Below are 17,330 nucleotides of genomic sequence, written 5' to 3' on the forward strand. Positions count from 1 at the left end.
ATCCTCACCTGAAAACAGGAAAGTACTCTTTATTGGCCAGGATGGATGACAGAGCCTGCATTCACCAAGATTTCCTGCCCAACAGTCCACCTCTTTTGGACCCAGTTCTATGTTCACTTGACAGCAAAGCGTTGGTATCTTCTTATCATGTCCCTCTAGACAGTCTGTCTCTAAATACATGAGGGTAATGCTTAACCAAAGAATGTGTGCCTGATGGTGACACTCAGACTTTGTAATATCTGGAGTCAGGGGAAGATATGGGGGAGTTTCCATCTTACTCTGCTGGGTGCTAACAGGTACACAACCAGAAGGAAATATTCTTGGATGGACTAGTTACCTCCCCTCTGATGGGGTCTGGACTGCTGACCACAGCAGCCTCCAGGACAGCTGGGTGCTCGGCAAGGGCACTTTCCACTTCAACAGGCCCAATCCGGTAGCTGGAAGAGAAAAGCAAATTCTTCTAAGTAACCTACCCGCCCCACCAAGCTTCAAAGAGAGAAGGAAAGAGCAGACAGCTTGACCTTGAGGAATTGATCACATCGTCATTTCGTCCCATGAACCAAAAGTAGCCATCCTTGTCCTTGTGGGCTCGGTCCCCTGTGATGTAAAAGTCCCCTCGTTCTGATGCCTCTGTCTTCTCAGGATTGTCCTGGAAGACAAAAGAAGTCCATGAAGGGCCATCTCAGCACAGCCACTAAAGCCAGCTATGGCCCTAGCAGCCCCATGCAGGAGACCAGGGACCCCTAACAGGAAGTCCACAAGTTCCCAAAGACCAAGCTGGCCAGAATTTCACACTGGACAAGGAGCTATGAAATGTGTGCATTTTCTCTCTTTTAGATGGAAGTGTCAGGAAATGATTAAGGACAGCCCCTCGCTACCATTTTTAGAAGGGTCCAAGGAAACATAGTTGGAACACAGGAAGGTGGCCACAGGGCCACTGGCTCTGGGTTTTGTTTTGTTTTTGTTTTTTTGCATAAAAGAACACACTCTTTGTGCTCAGAAATCACTAAAGGTAGAAAGTGAGGGCTTGGCCACAAAGCAGGGGTAGAGGAAAGATGAAAAACTAAAAATCAAACTCTGATTCTTAAAGATTTAAAGAAGCTACTACCCAACAAGAAAAATAAACAAATTAATTACTGTTGTATGCAACTATCTGGATTCATGTCAAAAACATTATGCTGAGTGACAGAAACCAGACACACAAAAATGAGTACTCTGTGATTCCATTTATATAAAGTTCTTTAAAAAAAAAAAAAAAAAAGGTGAGGCACCTGGGTGGCTCAGTCAGTTAAGTGTCTGACTTCTGCTCAGGTCATGATCTCATTATTCGTGGGTTCTGGCCCCGCATTGGGCTCTGCGCTGACAGCTCAGGGCCTGGAGCCTGCTTCTGATTCTGTGTCTCCCTTTCTCTCTGCCCCTTACCTGGTCTCACTCTGTCTCTCTCAAAAATAAATAAACATTAACAAAGAAAATTTTTTAAAAAATAGGCAAAATTTTTCTATAGCAACAACAAATAATTTAGCAATTGCCTATGGCTTGGGGATTGACTGCAAAGGGGCACAAGGGAACTTTCTGGGGGGATAAAAATGTTCTATATCTTGATTCTGGTGGTAGTTACCTAAGTGCATACATTTGTCAAAAGTCATTGACCTGTACACGTAACATAGGTTACATACATTTTATTGTATGTAAATTATGCCTCAATTTAAAAACTGCATTCTGAGAAAAAAGAAAAAAGCTAAGCTGTCAATACCTAAAAATAAATTTCATACAAAACCTGAAAGAAGTATACAGAGAAAAAACTCTTTAGAACATTTAAGAAGATACATTTAAATGGAAAGCTAGAAAGACTGAATTTCATAAATATGTTAATTCTCTCCCAAACTGATCTAGAGATGTAGTGACACTCATTAGAATACTAACAAACATTTTCCATGGAATTTGACAAGTTGATTCTACAATGTATATGAGAGAGTAGAGAGCTAAGAGTAGGTAAAACATGTGTAAAGAAGCTGAGGAAGAAAGAGCTTACTCTACTAAATATTAAAATTTGGGGGAATGTTTTCCTGGATAAAGCTCTATGGTATCAGCACCAGAATAAAACACATGGCCAATTAAATAGAAGGATCTGCCAAAACTTAGCTATCTATGGATATATCAAACTTTTATTTCTGACCAAGCTGACATGACAGATCACTTTTCTTTGAGATTTAATTTTTGTCCTTAGTTGAAAAGGACTCAAGAAGAAAACTAACAGTTGGTGCTGCAAAGAAAAAGTTGAAACAAGTAAAGATTCTTGTGCAGCAAGTAACTTTACAAATTACTTGACTCCCTCAATGGGCTGATCACAGACCCAGAAAGGTCCTGTATGTGAGCGCTGTGAGGACCAGGGTCATGTCTTCCCTGCCATTGCTGGATACTTAGCGGTATGAAGTAGCCACTTGATAAATAATGAATGTATAAATTATTCAGGAAAGTCAAGGATTTGCTGTTGTTTACAAAAATGATTAGAAGGAAATACATTAAAAATTTTAAATTATCTCTGATTGGTGTATTACTGTTTTATTGTTGGGAGGCTTTTTTGGGGTTTTTTTTTTTTTTTTTTTTTTGGTTTATTCTGGTAGGTAAGCTTCTGTGACTTTAAATGAAACACCATGCCATGAAAGACTATTTCTCTTGTAGTCACAGAAGCCACTAAAACACATATACACCACTCTAAAGACAAATGGACTGATTTTTATGTGTTCCTCCCGGTGTAGCAGACTGGCAGCTTCGCATACAGCCAGATAGAGTTTCTACTAAAGCCGTGGTTCTTAACCTTGGTTGCACATCTGAATCACCAGGGGAGCTGATCCACATCCTCAGAAAGGTTGATCTCATTCAGTGGGGCTTGAGTATCCGTAGTGTTTTAAAGCTTCCAAGGTGTTTCTAATGTGCAACCAGGGTTGAGAACCATGTCAATAGAGCTTTATAGAGGAGTCTCACAAAAAGAAAGCCCATCATAAACACCAACAAAAGTGGGCACAAGAGAGAGGTAATTACTGGGTTATCACAGAAACTTAGACTAGAATTTTTGGGCACAAGCCCTGCCAGTAAGCCCCTCTTGCACACAAGACTCAAGACAAAAAGAATTCTGAAAATTAGGCTCTGACACAAATTGCAGTTTGACTTTTGTGAAGTCCCTTCCTTTCTCTGAACTGCAATTTTTCATCACTGAAATGATGGGGTCTCCCCTGTGTTTTAAATTTACACTCTCAGACATACCCATGCTCACATCCATGTCCTGTACATACTAGGTGCTTGACATTGGATAAGTCACTTCATCTTTCCAACTTCTTTATCAATAATAATACCAACTTACCTCATGCAGTTATCGCAAGGGTTAAACAAACAGGTGTTTATAAATCTTGGAACACAATGCTCAGCACACAGAAATCATTGTGAAAATGGCCATCCCCTGCCACTTACCAAATAGCAACTGAAGAAACAGAAGGGCCGGGCAGGCCTGACTCGGACAGCAACATTTCCCTCTTCTCCCGGAGACAGGATGTTGCCCTCATCATCCACAATCTGGCAGAGAGATCATAGGGCAGTGTCTGGATATCTGCACAGCCAGGCCACCCCCCCAGCTAAGCCTGCTGTCGCTAACCCAGAACATGCATTGTGTTCTCTTTGAACCAAGCTTCAGCAGCAGTTAGGGGAGGCTGCCTACCTGCACATCGTAAGGTGGGGACGCTTTCCCCATGGATCCAGATTTTATTTTCATGCCTTTTGAATTGGCACAGATTACAACCTGGAGAGAAAGTAGTACCAATAAGGAGGAAGCTTATCCCCTTCGCTTCCTTCCTGGTGCCCATCTTTTCTCCCACTTTGCCTTCTAACTCTCCTCCCCTCTCTCCTCTCCTCCCCCCTCTTCCTTTCTGTCTCTTCCTCATCCCTTCCTTCCTTCTCTTCTTTCCATAGTCACCACACATTTACTGAACGCCTACTGGGCACTCACACATAAAGAACCAAATGTGTCGCTAAGCCAAAAGACTCAGTTGACCACCAACTCTCTGCTGCCCAGATGGCTGTGGGGAATAGTGTCTAAGATAGTGAGCGCTGACCGGAGACAGAGGTAGGCTGTCCTAGTGGACACAAACAGCACCCTTGGCCATGAGAGTTGGTTTGCTGGCTGTGGTGTCACTGTGAAGTCACTTCAAATTATCTTTAAACCAAAAGGGAAGAAAAGCTGACGGGATTTTGTTATCAGCTTCTCCCAGTGGGCAGGGCAGTCCCTGACAGGTGTCTGGAAGGCAGGAGGCTCGGTGGGTTGGCCATCTCCCCCTACTGGCCAAGAGCCCAGGTGGAGGTGACCTGTGGCAGGGACCCAGGCCCCAGCAGCACTCACTGTTTCAGACTGGCCATAGCCTTCATGCAGCTCCAGGCCCACTTGGCTCTTCCATTTCTCTCTCACGTCAGGATTCAGGGCCTCTCCTCCGGTCAGACAGTGCTTCAGGCTCTGAAACTGGTACCTTTCTCAGTTGGAAAATAAGGCCACCTATGTCAGGAGTTCCCCATCCCCCACCTCACCCTCCAGTACTGCTGCTCAGGTCTAGACATCTAAAGGCACTGGAGGGTAAAAGGCAGGCTTTATAATCTGTCCCAACTACCCTATCCTCTGGCTTTGCAGGCATGTTCCTCAGGGGCAGGTAATTTTTTTAAAAACCAATCCTGTCTGATTCTGAAAAATCAGAACCTCATATAGTAGGTTTTGGCATAACATAGTCAATTGGCCAAAATAACTTCGTTGAAAACAAACAGACAGTAAATTGCTTAGGACAGCCACCTGGTTATAAATCGATTACAAATTTAAACAGTAGAAAGTAGCCCTCTAGGAATATGAAAATTGTCAAGAATGGGCCAAAATTCCTACAGATATTAAATACATTGCAAATCTACCCTTCCATTGAACAAGTTAGGCAAAATGTGAACAACTGGTGGTTGCAAATACAGTTTCAACCATTTTTCCCCCTTTGGATAAACTCGGTTTGCGTATTAATTACTATTACCTAGTATCTTTCAACCAAATTGCTCTTGAAAAAAATCATTCAGAGTCTGCTTTCTGTTAAAACCATGATATAGAGGTATACACAACGGGTCAGTGAATGGGATGAATTCTTACATTAGGAAAGAATTCCCCAGGAGAGACATGCAAGAGCTCCCTTGGTGCTTCACAGACAGATACATGGGATGAGGGAAGATGTGGGGAGGGTGGGGACAACTCCCCACGACTTGGGAAAGAATAGAAGAGGCAGACATAGATCAGAGTCAGTAAGGACAACAGATGTGTCTCCACATAGCCCAGCAACTAGACTTGTCCTGCTAGCACATGTCACTTTGGATTCACCCAGGATGGGAGCCATAGGCACACAGTGTCTTGTTGCCTTCCGTGGGATACCCAAGGCATTCACTCAGAGGGCGGCTGAATGGGCTTAATCTGGGGCTGAGGCATGGAACATCGATTGTGGTGGGCTTGCTAGTCCTTGGCCTTGGCCACAAATCCCATTCCACGGGTGGCTAACAGGTATCCAATAATTCCTCCAACCTCACAGAAGTAGCAGACATATTGATGAGGGAATGGCCTATGGGTATACGATGGAGAGACAGCCCACCTCAAGTACTAAAATTCCAGACTATCTTAAATCTATCCAATTCCATCTGGATGCAAATTCCTGGGTGGGGGGAGGGGCAAGAATTTCATTTATGTGGGGCATCTGCAAAGGATATAGATGCTTATGTGCTTGAGTGTGTGTGCATGAGAGAAACACAGATATATATATAATATTCTAGATATATATTCTCTATATAGAGAATCACAGATGTATGTGTGTATATTATATATACATATATATATGTATACACATATACATATGTATACATACACACACACACATATATATATATATATATATATATATATATATATATATGCATATACACAGAGAGAGAGAGAGAAGGAGAGGGAGAGAGGGGAGAGAGATAGGAGAGGGACAGAGATGAGACAGAGACAAAGAGACAGAAACACAGACAGAGGTGGTATGACAGCATAGGTGTGCATGTGTACATGTACTGTATGTATATGTACTGTACATTCGCATACTTAGGTCCCCAAAGCACCTAACAGTTGGGCTGTACCTGGTCAGATCCTCCTGTACAAGCAACCGGAAGATGGTGGGGACACAGCAGAGGGTGGTGATCGGGAAACTGGAGAGAGTCTAAACAAAAACAATTAGAGGTATTGGGGTGGGCCTTTGTGCAGATGGAGCAGGTGAACTGGGTCTTCATACTCTCATTACCAGAGCAGAGAAGTTGAAAACTACACATGGCATCCAGCCTCCAAGGTGACTCCAGATGACTTCACTTCCTGGTATTTTACTCTTGTGGGGTGCCTTCCCACACTGAACCAAGTTTGGTCTGTGTGTCCAAAAGCATTCGGCACAGGTGACAGATGCCACTTTTGAGATTAGATTGTACAAAGACTACAGCTTCTTTCTGGGGTACCATCCCTCTCTCCCCCTATCTTAAGTCACTTGCTCTGGGGAAAACAGGCCACCATGTCATGAGTATACTCGAGTGTATACAGTCAGAAACTGAAACCTTTGGCCAATAGCCAGTAAGAAACTGAAGTCCTCTAAAAACCACGAGTGGGTTTTTAAAGAGATTCTCTAGTCCCAGTCAAGCCTCAAGGTAATTGCAGTCCTGGCAGATGTCTTTCTTTTATTATGGTAAAATACACATCACATAAAATGTATCATTTTAACCATTTTTAAATGTATAGTCTAATGCCATTAAATACATTCACATTGTTGTACAACCATCACCACCATCCATCTCCAGAACTTTAAAAATCTTCCCAAACTGAAACTCTGTACCCATTACAAAATATTGCCCCATTTCTCCTTTCCTCCAGCTCCTGACCATTTCACTTTCTGTCTCCATGATTTTAACTACTCTAGATACATCATATAAGTGAACCATACAGTATTTATTCTTTTGTGGCTGGCTTATTATTTCACTTAACATAATGTCTTCAAGATTCATCCATGATATAGCACGGGTTATTCCTTCTTTTTTTTTTTTTTAACATTTATTTATTTTTGAGAGACAGCATGAGCAGGGGAGGAGCAGAGAGAGAGGGAGACACAGCACAGGGCCTAATGCAGGGCTCCAACTCAGGAACCATGAGATCATGACCTGAGCCGAAGTTGGAAGCTCAACCGATGGAGTTACCCAGGTGCCCTAAGCGTCATTCCTTCTTTTTAAAGGCTGAATAATATTCCACTGTATGCATGTATCACATCTTGTTTATTCATTTATCTGCCAATGGGAGTTGGTTGCTTCTACCTTTGGGCTATTAGGAATAATGCTGCTATGAACATGGATATACCTAGCTGACAGCTTGACTGCAACCTCATGAGAGGCCCTGATTCAGAACCACCTGTTAGACTGCTCCCAGACTCCTGACCACCAGAAACTGTGAGATACTAAATGTTGGTTTTAAGCTGCTAAGTTTAGGGGTAACTTACTACAATAGATAACTAATATACTAGGTAAGGGCTAGAGGCAGTAGAGGGACAAGGTACACACTGGCTGATCAAGCCCTAAGTGAAAAATGATCATGGTGAGCTTGGTAATGGCAATAATAGTCAATATGTGTTAGCAGCCCACTCTGTGCCAGGACCCATGCCTAGGATTGTTTCATCCTCCATAGGACTGTATTATCCCTTTCTTTCTTACAGATGAAGAAACTGAGGTTCAATTTCCTCATCTCAAGGAAAGAAGTTAGGTACCTTTCCCAAGGACACACAGCTAGCAAATGGAAGATGTAGGATCAGAGGTCAGGTCTGACTGATGGCATGGTCTATGCTATTAGCCACCAGGTGACACAGCTTACCTCAATGCAAAGAGCACGCACCCGCAGATGGCCCCTCAGATGTTTTAAGGAATGGTGGTTAGGATGTAGAGGGCAGAAGGAAGGTGCCCTATGTCAATAATTATGGGGTCAATAATTATGACAAAACCCGGGGAAAATGGGCAGGAGTCATCAGGATACTCCAGCTAGGTGAAATATTCACACTAAGCACCATGGATAGTAGCACATGGAATTGAGGAGTAGACTATGGCTTTCCCCAAGGTTTTGAAAAGTAACTAGGGTTTTGACAGGAGCACAGGAAGAAATTGGTGGAGGGAGAGGCACCCAATGCAGAAAACATAAAATATGAAAATGTTCAGAGATATTAAATGGTCTTGTCCAGGAATCTAGTTATAGGACAGGCAATAACTGAAGGTAGCCAGGTGGGCAGGAGTCAGATATGGATGGTCCTGGGAGCCATTTTGTTTAATATCAGCACCAAAGAGGCCTTGTGGTCACTTATGCCTTTTCTCCTGCAAATTCAAAACCTGTATTCCTTTTTTTAAAAAGCTTTATTTCTTTAAGTAATCTCAACCCCCAATGTGGTGCTTGAACTCACAACCCTGAGATCAAGAGCTGCATGCTCTACTGACTCAGCCAGCCAGGCATCCCCAATGCCTATACTCCACTCATTTCATTTACACCCAACACATAAGCCATATTTTTGTTTCTTACATTCAGAATAACCTTGGCATCAACTCGGGGCAGTTCATGCACAAAAATGCAAGATCCATTAGGCCAGGCAGAGAAGAGGGTCCAGGCTGCCTTCACCCAGCCCGTGTCTGAGGTGTTCCAGAAGATGTCTGATTTGGTCAAGTCCACCCACTGCCTGCCAAAAATTAGAGAAAGTCAGAACCTCCAGCAGTGCTTCTTCTTTTAAAAAGGATTACAGTATCAATGTTACCTTATTTGGAGCCTTGACCAAGGTTCACTTATAACTCACTTGTAGTTATCAAATTGGTACAAGAACCCTAAAGCCACTCTTTCTCTCAACAAGCATTTATGGAGCATATTCTGTGTATTTATGCCATAGGCGAAGGATACAGAATTAAACAGACAGATCCCATGCTTTCAAGAGTTCACAATCTAGTGGGAGTGATCTGTAAAGGAACACATAATCTCAGTACAGTGTGATGAGGAAACTTCTTGATTCAGTCAAAGTTTATTCAGCACTTATTCTACACTTGGCATTAGAGTGTAGCAAAGAATGATCAGTCTTGCTTTGAGGAGCCTACAGTTTAGTAAGTTTAAACATCTAGGAAGACCCTGAAGAACAAGCTTTCAAAGAGTTAAACACAGAGCCATTTTACAATTATGCAATTCTGGAGAATGGGCACCCAACCCAGAGAAAGGATGGAGACGGATCTGAGAAATGGTTCCCCAGAGGAGGTGAGGGCTGCGTGAGATGTAAATGATGTGCAGGAACTACACAGGGGAGGCAGAGAAGGAAGGACATCCAAGGAAGGGGAGGCGGTGCCTGTGAGCATAGAAAATACACAAGTGGTCATATTCTGCACTTGGATTCTAGGACACACGGTCTTCCTGGTCCTCAACCTTGGCTGCTCCTTCTTGGTCTCCTCCTCCTAGTTCTCCTTGCTTACCACTTCATTGCAGAAATGCCTCAGGCATTCAGTGCCCAGGCCTCTTCCCTTCCCAGTATCATTTACTCTTTGCTGATCTCATCCAATTTCATGGCATTAAGTACCACCTTGCTGACAATTCCATCATGAATATTTCCCACTAACTCTACACATGTATCTCCAAATACCTCCCAATATCTCCTTTCTTAACTCAGGGTATGGAGATGTCTACTAAGCATCTCAAACTTAGGACGCTGAAAATGAGCTCCTCGTGTTCCTCCCACCAAACCGCTCAACATAGTCTTCCCACTGCCAGTTAACGCTTCTAATTGTTCAGGCCATAAAACGAGGCCTCTCTCACTTCACATCAAACCTGTCTTATTAGGCCTATGTTCAAACTACATTCAGAATCTTGCCTCCTCTCACTTCCCCTGCGGAAGCCTCCCTCCACCTTTGCCTCAATGCACTGGCTTCTGAAGTGGGCCTCTGCTTCATCCTTTGCCCCCTACAGGTTATTCTCAACCCAAACTCCTGACAGATCCTTTAAAAAAGCAAATCAGGTCACATCACTCCTCTGCTCAAAATACGCCAATGTTCCTCAGAAAATTAAACATAGAATCACTGTATGATCCAGCAATTCCACTTCTGGATATATACACCCAAAAGAATTTGGGTTTGAATAGATGTTTATATACCCATGTTAATAGCAGCACTAGTGATAACAGCCAAAAAGCAGAAGCAACCCAAGTGTCCATCTTTGGGTGACTGGATAAACAACACTGATATGTTACATACGTTGCAATATTCATTAATGAGCCTTAAAAAGAAAGGAAATTCTGACACATGCTGCAACATGGATGAAACCCGAGGACATTTTGCTAAGTGAAATGAGTTAGACATGAAGGGAAAAATACTGTATGATTCCACTTATAGGTGATTCCCAGAGTAGTCAAATTCATAGAGACAGAAAGTAGAATGGTGGGTGTCAGGGTTGAGGAGGGAGTAAATGGGCATAGAGTTTCAGATTTACAAAACAGAAAAGTTCCAGAGATGGATGGTGGGGATGATTGTATAACAATGTGACCGTCCTTAATAACACTAATTCTACACTTAAAAAGGTTAAGATAGTAAATTTTATGTTATATATCTCTTACCACAATTAAAAACAAAAACAAAAAATCTCCAATGGCTTCTCACCTTGCTCAAGGTAAAGCCCAGGCAAGGTCTTCTGATTCTACCTGAGTTCACACTTTGTTAGCTCTCTGACTTCATTCTTCTTTTTTTTTTTATTTATTTTGAGAGAGAGAGAGAGAGAGAGAGAGAGAGAGAGAGAGAATGAGCAGAGGAGAGGCAGAGAGAGAGAGAATCCCAAGCAGGTTCTACACTGTCAGCTCAGAGCCCAATGCGGGACTCGATCTCACAAACTGTGGAGATCATGACCTGACCCGAAACCAAGAGTCAGACGCTCAACTGACTGAACCACCCAGGTGCCCCATGTTAGTTCTCTGACCTCACTTTTGCCAATGTGCCTCTTAGGTTTCTCTGGCTCATTCCCTACTTTCTGTTACTTGACCTGCCAGATGAGCTGTCCCCTGGTACCTTCCACTGGCCACAAAACCCAGTCCATAGCTGGCCTGGGAGTGCTCAACCATCTTGGGGGCCCCAGTAGTGCCACTTGTGAAGTAGATGGCCAGTGGGTCTTGACTCTTGGTCCTCACACAGTTGTGCTCTGTGGATGCCTCGCTGTAAAATATAAAAATCCTAGGTGGTATTACAAGTAGTAAAAATAGTCATAATAACAATAATATTTATAACAACAATACTGGCTACCATCTTATTAAATACTACCTGTGAGGCACTGTGCTGGAAGCTCCAGTTGGCATTGTCTCTGAGCCCTACAATCACCTCATGGGGTAGGTACTATCATTATAACCCTTTGCAAATAAGGAAATTGAGGCTCAAAACTGGTGAAGCAACTCACTCAAAAGAGCCTGTGCTCCTCCACCTGGGCATGAGGACTCTCTGGTGAATAAGCACGTTTCTGTGTCTATGCCTCTGCACATTTAAGGCACAGCTTTGCCCTCACCCCAATTCCAGGTAATTTAGGGCTGAAGGATTCCCTAAACTTGTGGGTTTGAGATCTGGGTAACTCCTAAAGTTCTGTGATCTGGCAAATCTTCTCACCCACTGGTTCTCAATCCTGGCTGGACCACAGGGGCATCTGGTGAGTTTTTAAAAGAAATCCCATTGCCCAGGCTCCACCTAGAGAAAAACAGAAGCTTTGATGGTGGGCCTGGGGCACTAGGATTTTCTTTTTTTTTTTGGTATATTTTGGTTTTTTTAAAAGCTCCTCGGGTAATTCTAATGACAGCCAAAATTGAGAATTCCTGGTCTAGGCCAACCCGACAGCTCATCAATATCATCTGGGCAGATCTCTTACAATACAGATTCCCAGGGCCTTTGCTCAGGTACATCTGGTTAAGTAAGTCAGATGTGGGAATCTGAACTTAAAACAGTACCCAAAGATAGATGGCCAAATAAATAAGTAAAACAAAATAAACAGAATTTTCCATAATTTTTAGTAGAAGTTTGCATTCTAATATAGGCAAGAACAATCTAAAGATTATTTACCATGTCCTCAAACTTCTAAATATATCTTTTTTACTTTACTACCTACACGTGCTGAGTATTTTCTGTTCAAGTTTCTGCTGATAATCATTGCAATGAAATATAACGTAATAATATATTATAAAAAAGTCACATATTGGAAATATAATATTTTTGAAAATACAAGATAAATTACTTGCAATGCATGCTTGTGGGTCTTATAATCCTAAAAATCTGTAACACATTTAAGTGAATGTGGCACATAGTTCTTTTTCAAATAAAGCTACTGATAAGAGACAAATGTTAATATTAGTAAGAAAACTAAAATAAAGTGAAACAACACCCAGGTGAATGGGTGGTAGTTGGTCTGTGGAATGTGCATGTGTGACTTCATGGTACAGGCCTCTGACAGGGCCCCTTTTTGTTTCTGCCTCTGATCAGGACAAAATCTCAAATGCCAAGGTAGGCTTCCACCAGGGCGTTGCTCAAAGGCAGATGGCTTTTGGTTCTGTCCCAACCATCACGTAACTACTTGTTAGCATCTTGCATAAGTCACTTTACTTTTCCAGTGTCAGTTTCCTTACCTGTAAAATTGGGTTAAAGGGTATTTCAAAGGGTTTTTTTCCAAGTATTAAATAAGAGCACCAAACACAATGCTTACACAAAATAGATATTCATTACATCTTTGGTGCATGAATGAATGTAGGTAAATGCTTACCGAGCACAATGCCTAGCATACACCAAGCAGTCAATGCATGGCAGCTATTATTATATTACTAATTGACCACCCACTATGTCCTAAGTGCATCATAGGGGTTATCTAGTTTACTCTGGCTACCAGTTCTGTAACCACTAGCACCATGACAGAAGCAAAAGACACCCAGAAAAGCTAATGACAATTCTAGTACTGAAAAGTGAGTGACTTTGAAGGATCTTAAGGCTGGGATTAGGTCTCAGGTCCACGTGATCTCCACAGTTGAGTGCTCCTTCCTGGTTCACTCTCTTCATGTACAATCAGCAATACACTCCATCCCCTATTACTTAAAGGGGGAAAACCTTGGCCTCATCTTTATGCTGTTCTCTGGAAAACCCCAACTTACCGGAGGAGTTCCCTAAAGTTCATCCAGCCTGGCCGACTGCTGTCTGACACCAGCAGCTTGGTCTGAAGGGAGGGGCAGTCAGCACTAATGGCGTCGACCCGTGGAGCCAGGGAGTCACTGGTGATAATGGACTTGGCCCTGGATGCCTGCAGCCTGTATTTGAGGTCCTTCTCCGTCAGCTGAGAGACACCCGGAATCATGACAGCCCCTGGCACCACACAGAGAGGGGATGTTGACTGGGCAGCAGGGGAAGAGCCCTGTGAAGAAGTCCAGGCCCTGATAGTCACATCAGAGAAAGGAACAGGAAGGGACTGGACAGGGTTGGAATGCCTGAACTGGAAAAGGTAACAATAATGACAATAATGGAATCCAGAATATGTTTATGGAGCACTTACATGTGCTAAGAATTTACATGCATTATTTCATTTAATTCTCACAACCCTGATGAGTAGGTGCTATTTTTATACCCATTTTGCAGATTCAAACAACAACAACAACAAAAACAACAACTAAGACTTAGACACTTATGCCTTAATTAAATGAAATAACTTGCCCAAGATCACACAGCTAACATGTGGTAGAACTGGGATTGTGAGTCTAAGAGGTAGTAAACCTAAGGGTCCAAGATCTCAAATACTGTTTTAGAAATGACCTAGCTCCTTGGTTTGCCATGCCTTCACACAAAAGGCTACAATAAATCCTAGTGTTGAGAGTGGATCTCTTGGGGTGGGTGGTGGGAGGGTAGGTACAGTAGGTGGGAGCTTGTATAACATCAACCAAAACCACTTCTGAATGCAGCTGAGTCCATCTCTTCCCAAGGGGAAGGGATGTGGAAGCATAAAACATGGACAAATTTTATCAGACACCTGAAAAGCCACCTGAGTATCTCAGAATGGAGGTTGTAAACACCCACTGAGCCCAGCACTCTCATTTCACAGATGAGAAGAAAGAGATCCTAAAAGAATGGGTCATCCTGCCATGGCCAGTGAGTGAGGACAGTAGACAGAGGAAGGGGCCAATCCCAAATGGTGTTGGAGCCAAACCAAAGTTCTCATTACACTTCGCTTTATCTCCTAAGCTTTTACAGGTTTTAAAACCCAGCATGAACACTTTGGGAGGTGAATGGTATCTCTTTACTTCATCCCTCTGCTTTAGCTATTTCCAGAAGTCTGTCCCACCTGGAGTTGTGTGTGCTGTTTTGGGGGCCCAAGCAGATGGTGGACAGCTAGGGATGTCAGCAAGAGAAATGAGCCTAACACCATAGACTAGAAGACCAGTAATAAGTGCATACCAGGAGAACATGGCAATGTGAGAATATAAGGACATCCAGCTTGGGGATCCTCTAAAATGTTGGAGATGATGTTGGACTTGACATGGTCATGTATGATGTAGTCTTGAACTATTTTATTTGGACATCAAAGAAATGGGTGAATCTGCACAATTGGGGGAACTGGAGACATTTAGATAACAGGAAAAATAATGAAAATAATACCCCAAAAAGAAGTTTTGATCATGCAAAGTGCCCAACACACTGCCGGGCACATAGTAGGTCCTCAAGAAAAGAATAAGGAAGGGCTCCTTTACCTAGGCTCTCATTTAAATAAACCTTATATGCCATGGCAGGATATGGAGAACTCCCAAAACCTGTGGGCCTGTTTCTTTTCCTCAAGCTGGATGTACTATAATGGTGCTTATTTTTATATTTTGTGCAAGAGTATATAAAAATAAAAGTAAAGTTCCTGCCTTTTTTTTTTTGACAATCCATTCACAAAATGGTTGACTAAACTTGTTTGTATAGAAAAGCTAATTCTCTGGTATGAGTTTGTATCCCCCTCTGTTTTGCAAACATTTTTTGTAAAAACATCCATATTTCAGACAGTGTTCTATGGACAGGGTTGGAGGGCATGGACAACCTTTCAAGTGGTGGAAAGTTCCCAGTGGGTGGAGAAACCAGCTCTCCACCAAAAGTAGTTGTCTTGCTTTTGTAAAGTCAGCATAAAAACTCCAGCCCTTTCAATAAGAGCATCAGAGGGTCAGCAGAGGCCCTCTGGGTTCTATTGATGGTGTCCTTTTTCTGCCTCTGCTCCTGTGCTGGAAGAATCACCCCAAGAAGATCAATGGCCCATTGCCTTGGCCATTCATAACAGCAGGAGGAGGAATCCTCAAGGGCTAATCTTATGGCTTTGATTATTTTGTCCTTCTCTTTCTTCCCTTGGCAGCTGGTAGATGCTGTGGTGGTGAGAGCCATAAAGTCTAAGAGTGAAAGTAATGTAGATTGACTAGGAAGGTCTCTCACACATACTTGCATTACTCTCCACACGCTCACAGCTCCCAAACCATGACCAGCAAAAAATATGTTCGGTTTGTTCCACTCAGATTTTTTCTAAAGTTTATTTCATTCTCAACAGTTTTTCTTCCCCCATAAAAATCCAGAGTTTTCTATTACAAAGTCAGAAGTGCTGGAAACACTGGCCCTCATTCACACACGGAAACATCTGGCTGGAGTTGAGAAGCAGTTGCCCCCTTTTGATGAGCCATGTGAGCTCTGCTATCCGGCAGTCACTAGTGCTCCCTACCGCCACACACCGACCTGCTTTCCTCAATTACATTACTACCTGGCCCCCGTGCTCAATCAAGTTTGTGACTGTTAGGCAAAGGGGAAGTAAACAAAACTCCACGTAAAGTTCACTTTGCTCTATCTCCCAAACCATGTGGACTCTGCAAAACTCTGGCAGGTGTGTCGGCCCCAAGTGGTAGCCTCAGCCCTGCTCACTGACCTGTCCGTATACATGCCACGCTGACCAGCCACCATTCCGGGAGCCGCGGGAGCACCAGCATCATCCTGTCCCCAGGCTGAAGGCTACATGTGTCCCTCAGCACATTCGCTGCCCTCCTGGACTGCTGCCCCAGCTGCTCAAAGTTCCACTTGACTTCTGCTCCCGCACCATTGACCCACCAGAATGCAGGGATCGGGGGCCTGTGTCCAGCCTAGATGGCAGTGTAGGCAGAAAAGAAAAGGAAAACATTTGTTGATGACTTTTGTTTGCTTGTTACTGTTTTATTTGATTTTGTTGCAATAGTGTTTAAATTCAACACAGTGTTCAACAGTGTTCAAATTCAAAACAATATGGAAAGATGCATTGAGAGGCTTCCTCCCATCCTTATGCCCATCTATGTTGCTCCTCACTTCACCTGCCTCAATGAGTAACCAGTATTATTAGTTTCTTGCATATCTGTTCGGTGTTTCTTTAGGCAAACATTAAGTATATTCTGTTTTCCATACCACTTTTTTTAATGCAAAAGGCAGCATATGATTCCTACTGTTTTGTGTCCCCTTTTTTTGAGATATAATTCTCATGCCATAAACTTCACTATTCTGAAGTGCACAATTCAGTGGTTTTTAGTATATTCCCAAAGTGCTGTGATCATTGCCACTATCTAATTCCAGAACATTTTCATCATCCCAAAAAGAAACACTGTACAGATTAGCAGTCACTTCCTATTCTCCCCTCTCCCCAGCCCTTGGCAACCACTCATCTACTCTGTCTCTATGGATTTGCCTGTTTTGGATATTTCATATGGATGGAATCATAATATGTGCCAGCACCACTAGTTGGAAAGATTATTCTTTCCCCACTGAATTTCCTTGGCACTTGTGTTGAAATCAACTGACCATAGATTTATGGGTTTATTTCTGGACTCTCAATTCTATTCCATCCATCCATCCAGATCTATCCCTATACCAGTGTTACAATGTCTTTTTTTTTTCCTCACACAGGAAAAAAAATACAGTTATTACTATAACTCTGTAGCAGGTTTGAGTCCTCCAGGGTTGTATTTCTTTTTCAAGGCTGCTGAGGTTATTAAGGGTCCCTTGTGTTTCCACATCAATTTTTGGAGAAGATTTCAGCAAAGAAGTCCCCTGGGATTTTGATAAAGATTACATTGAGTATCTAGATTAATTAGAGATGTGTTATCATTTTTTTGAAACATTATACTTTCTGCTTCAAGGGCAATTAAGTTTAAAAAACGTACAATTCAACTTTGAAAAGTCAGACTTCAGGTAATCTGCTAAGTGCATACATAACG

At 42.6% G+C, this 17,330-nt stretch overlaps 1 protein-coding gene across 3 annotated transcripts in view; it reads right to left on the reverse strand.

Moving 5' to 3' along the window:
- The window catches only part of ACSM5 (acyl-CoA synthetase medium chain family member 5), a 115,367-nt gene that overhangs the window by 3,350 nt on the left and 94,687 nt on the right, over window positions 1-17,330 (reverse strand). For all 3 annotated transcript variants that reach the window (XM_058709882.1, XM_058709884.1, XM_058709885.1), the window contains 10 exons: window positions 16,019-16,229; window positions 13,242-13,449; window positions 11,134-11,277; window positions 8,630-8,783; window positions 6,178-6,257; window positions 4,391-4,514; window positions 3,713-3,793; window positions 3,469-3,570; window positions 522-649; window positions 338-437 (listed from right to left, as the gene is read on the reverse strand). In XM_058709882.1, coding sequence (XP_058565865.1) covers window positions 338-437; window positions 522-649; window positions 3,469-3,570; window positions 3,713-3,793; window positions 4,391-4,514; window positions 6,178-6,257; window positions 8,630-8,783; window positions 11,134-11,277; window positions 13,242-13,449; window positions 16,019-16,229 — 1,332 coding nt within the window. The remainder of the gene's footprint in view (window positions 1-337; window positions 438-521; window positions 650-3,468; window positions 3,571-3,712; window positions 3,794-4,390; window positions 4,515-6,177; window positions 6,258-8,629; window positions 8,784-11,133; window positions 11,278-13,241; window positions 13,450-16,018; window positions 16,230-17,330) is intronic.

Source organism: Neofelis nebulosa, chromosome 18 (genome assembly GCF_028018385.1).
Source record: "Neofelis nebulosa isolate mNeoNeb1 chromosome 18, mNeoNeb1.pri, whole genome shotgun sequence".
Classification (NCBI taxonomy): domain Eukaryota; kingdom Metazoa; phylum Chordata; class Mammalia; order Carnivora; family Felidae; genus Neofelis; species Neofelis nebulosa.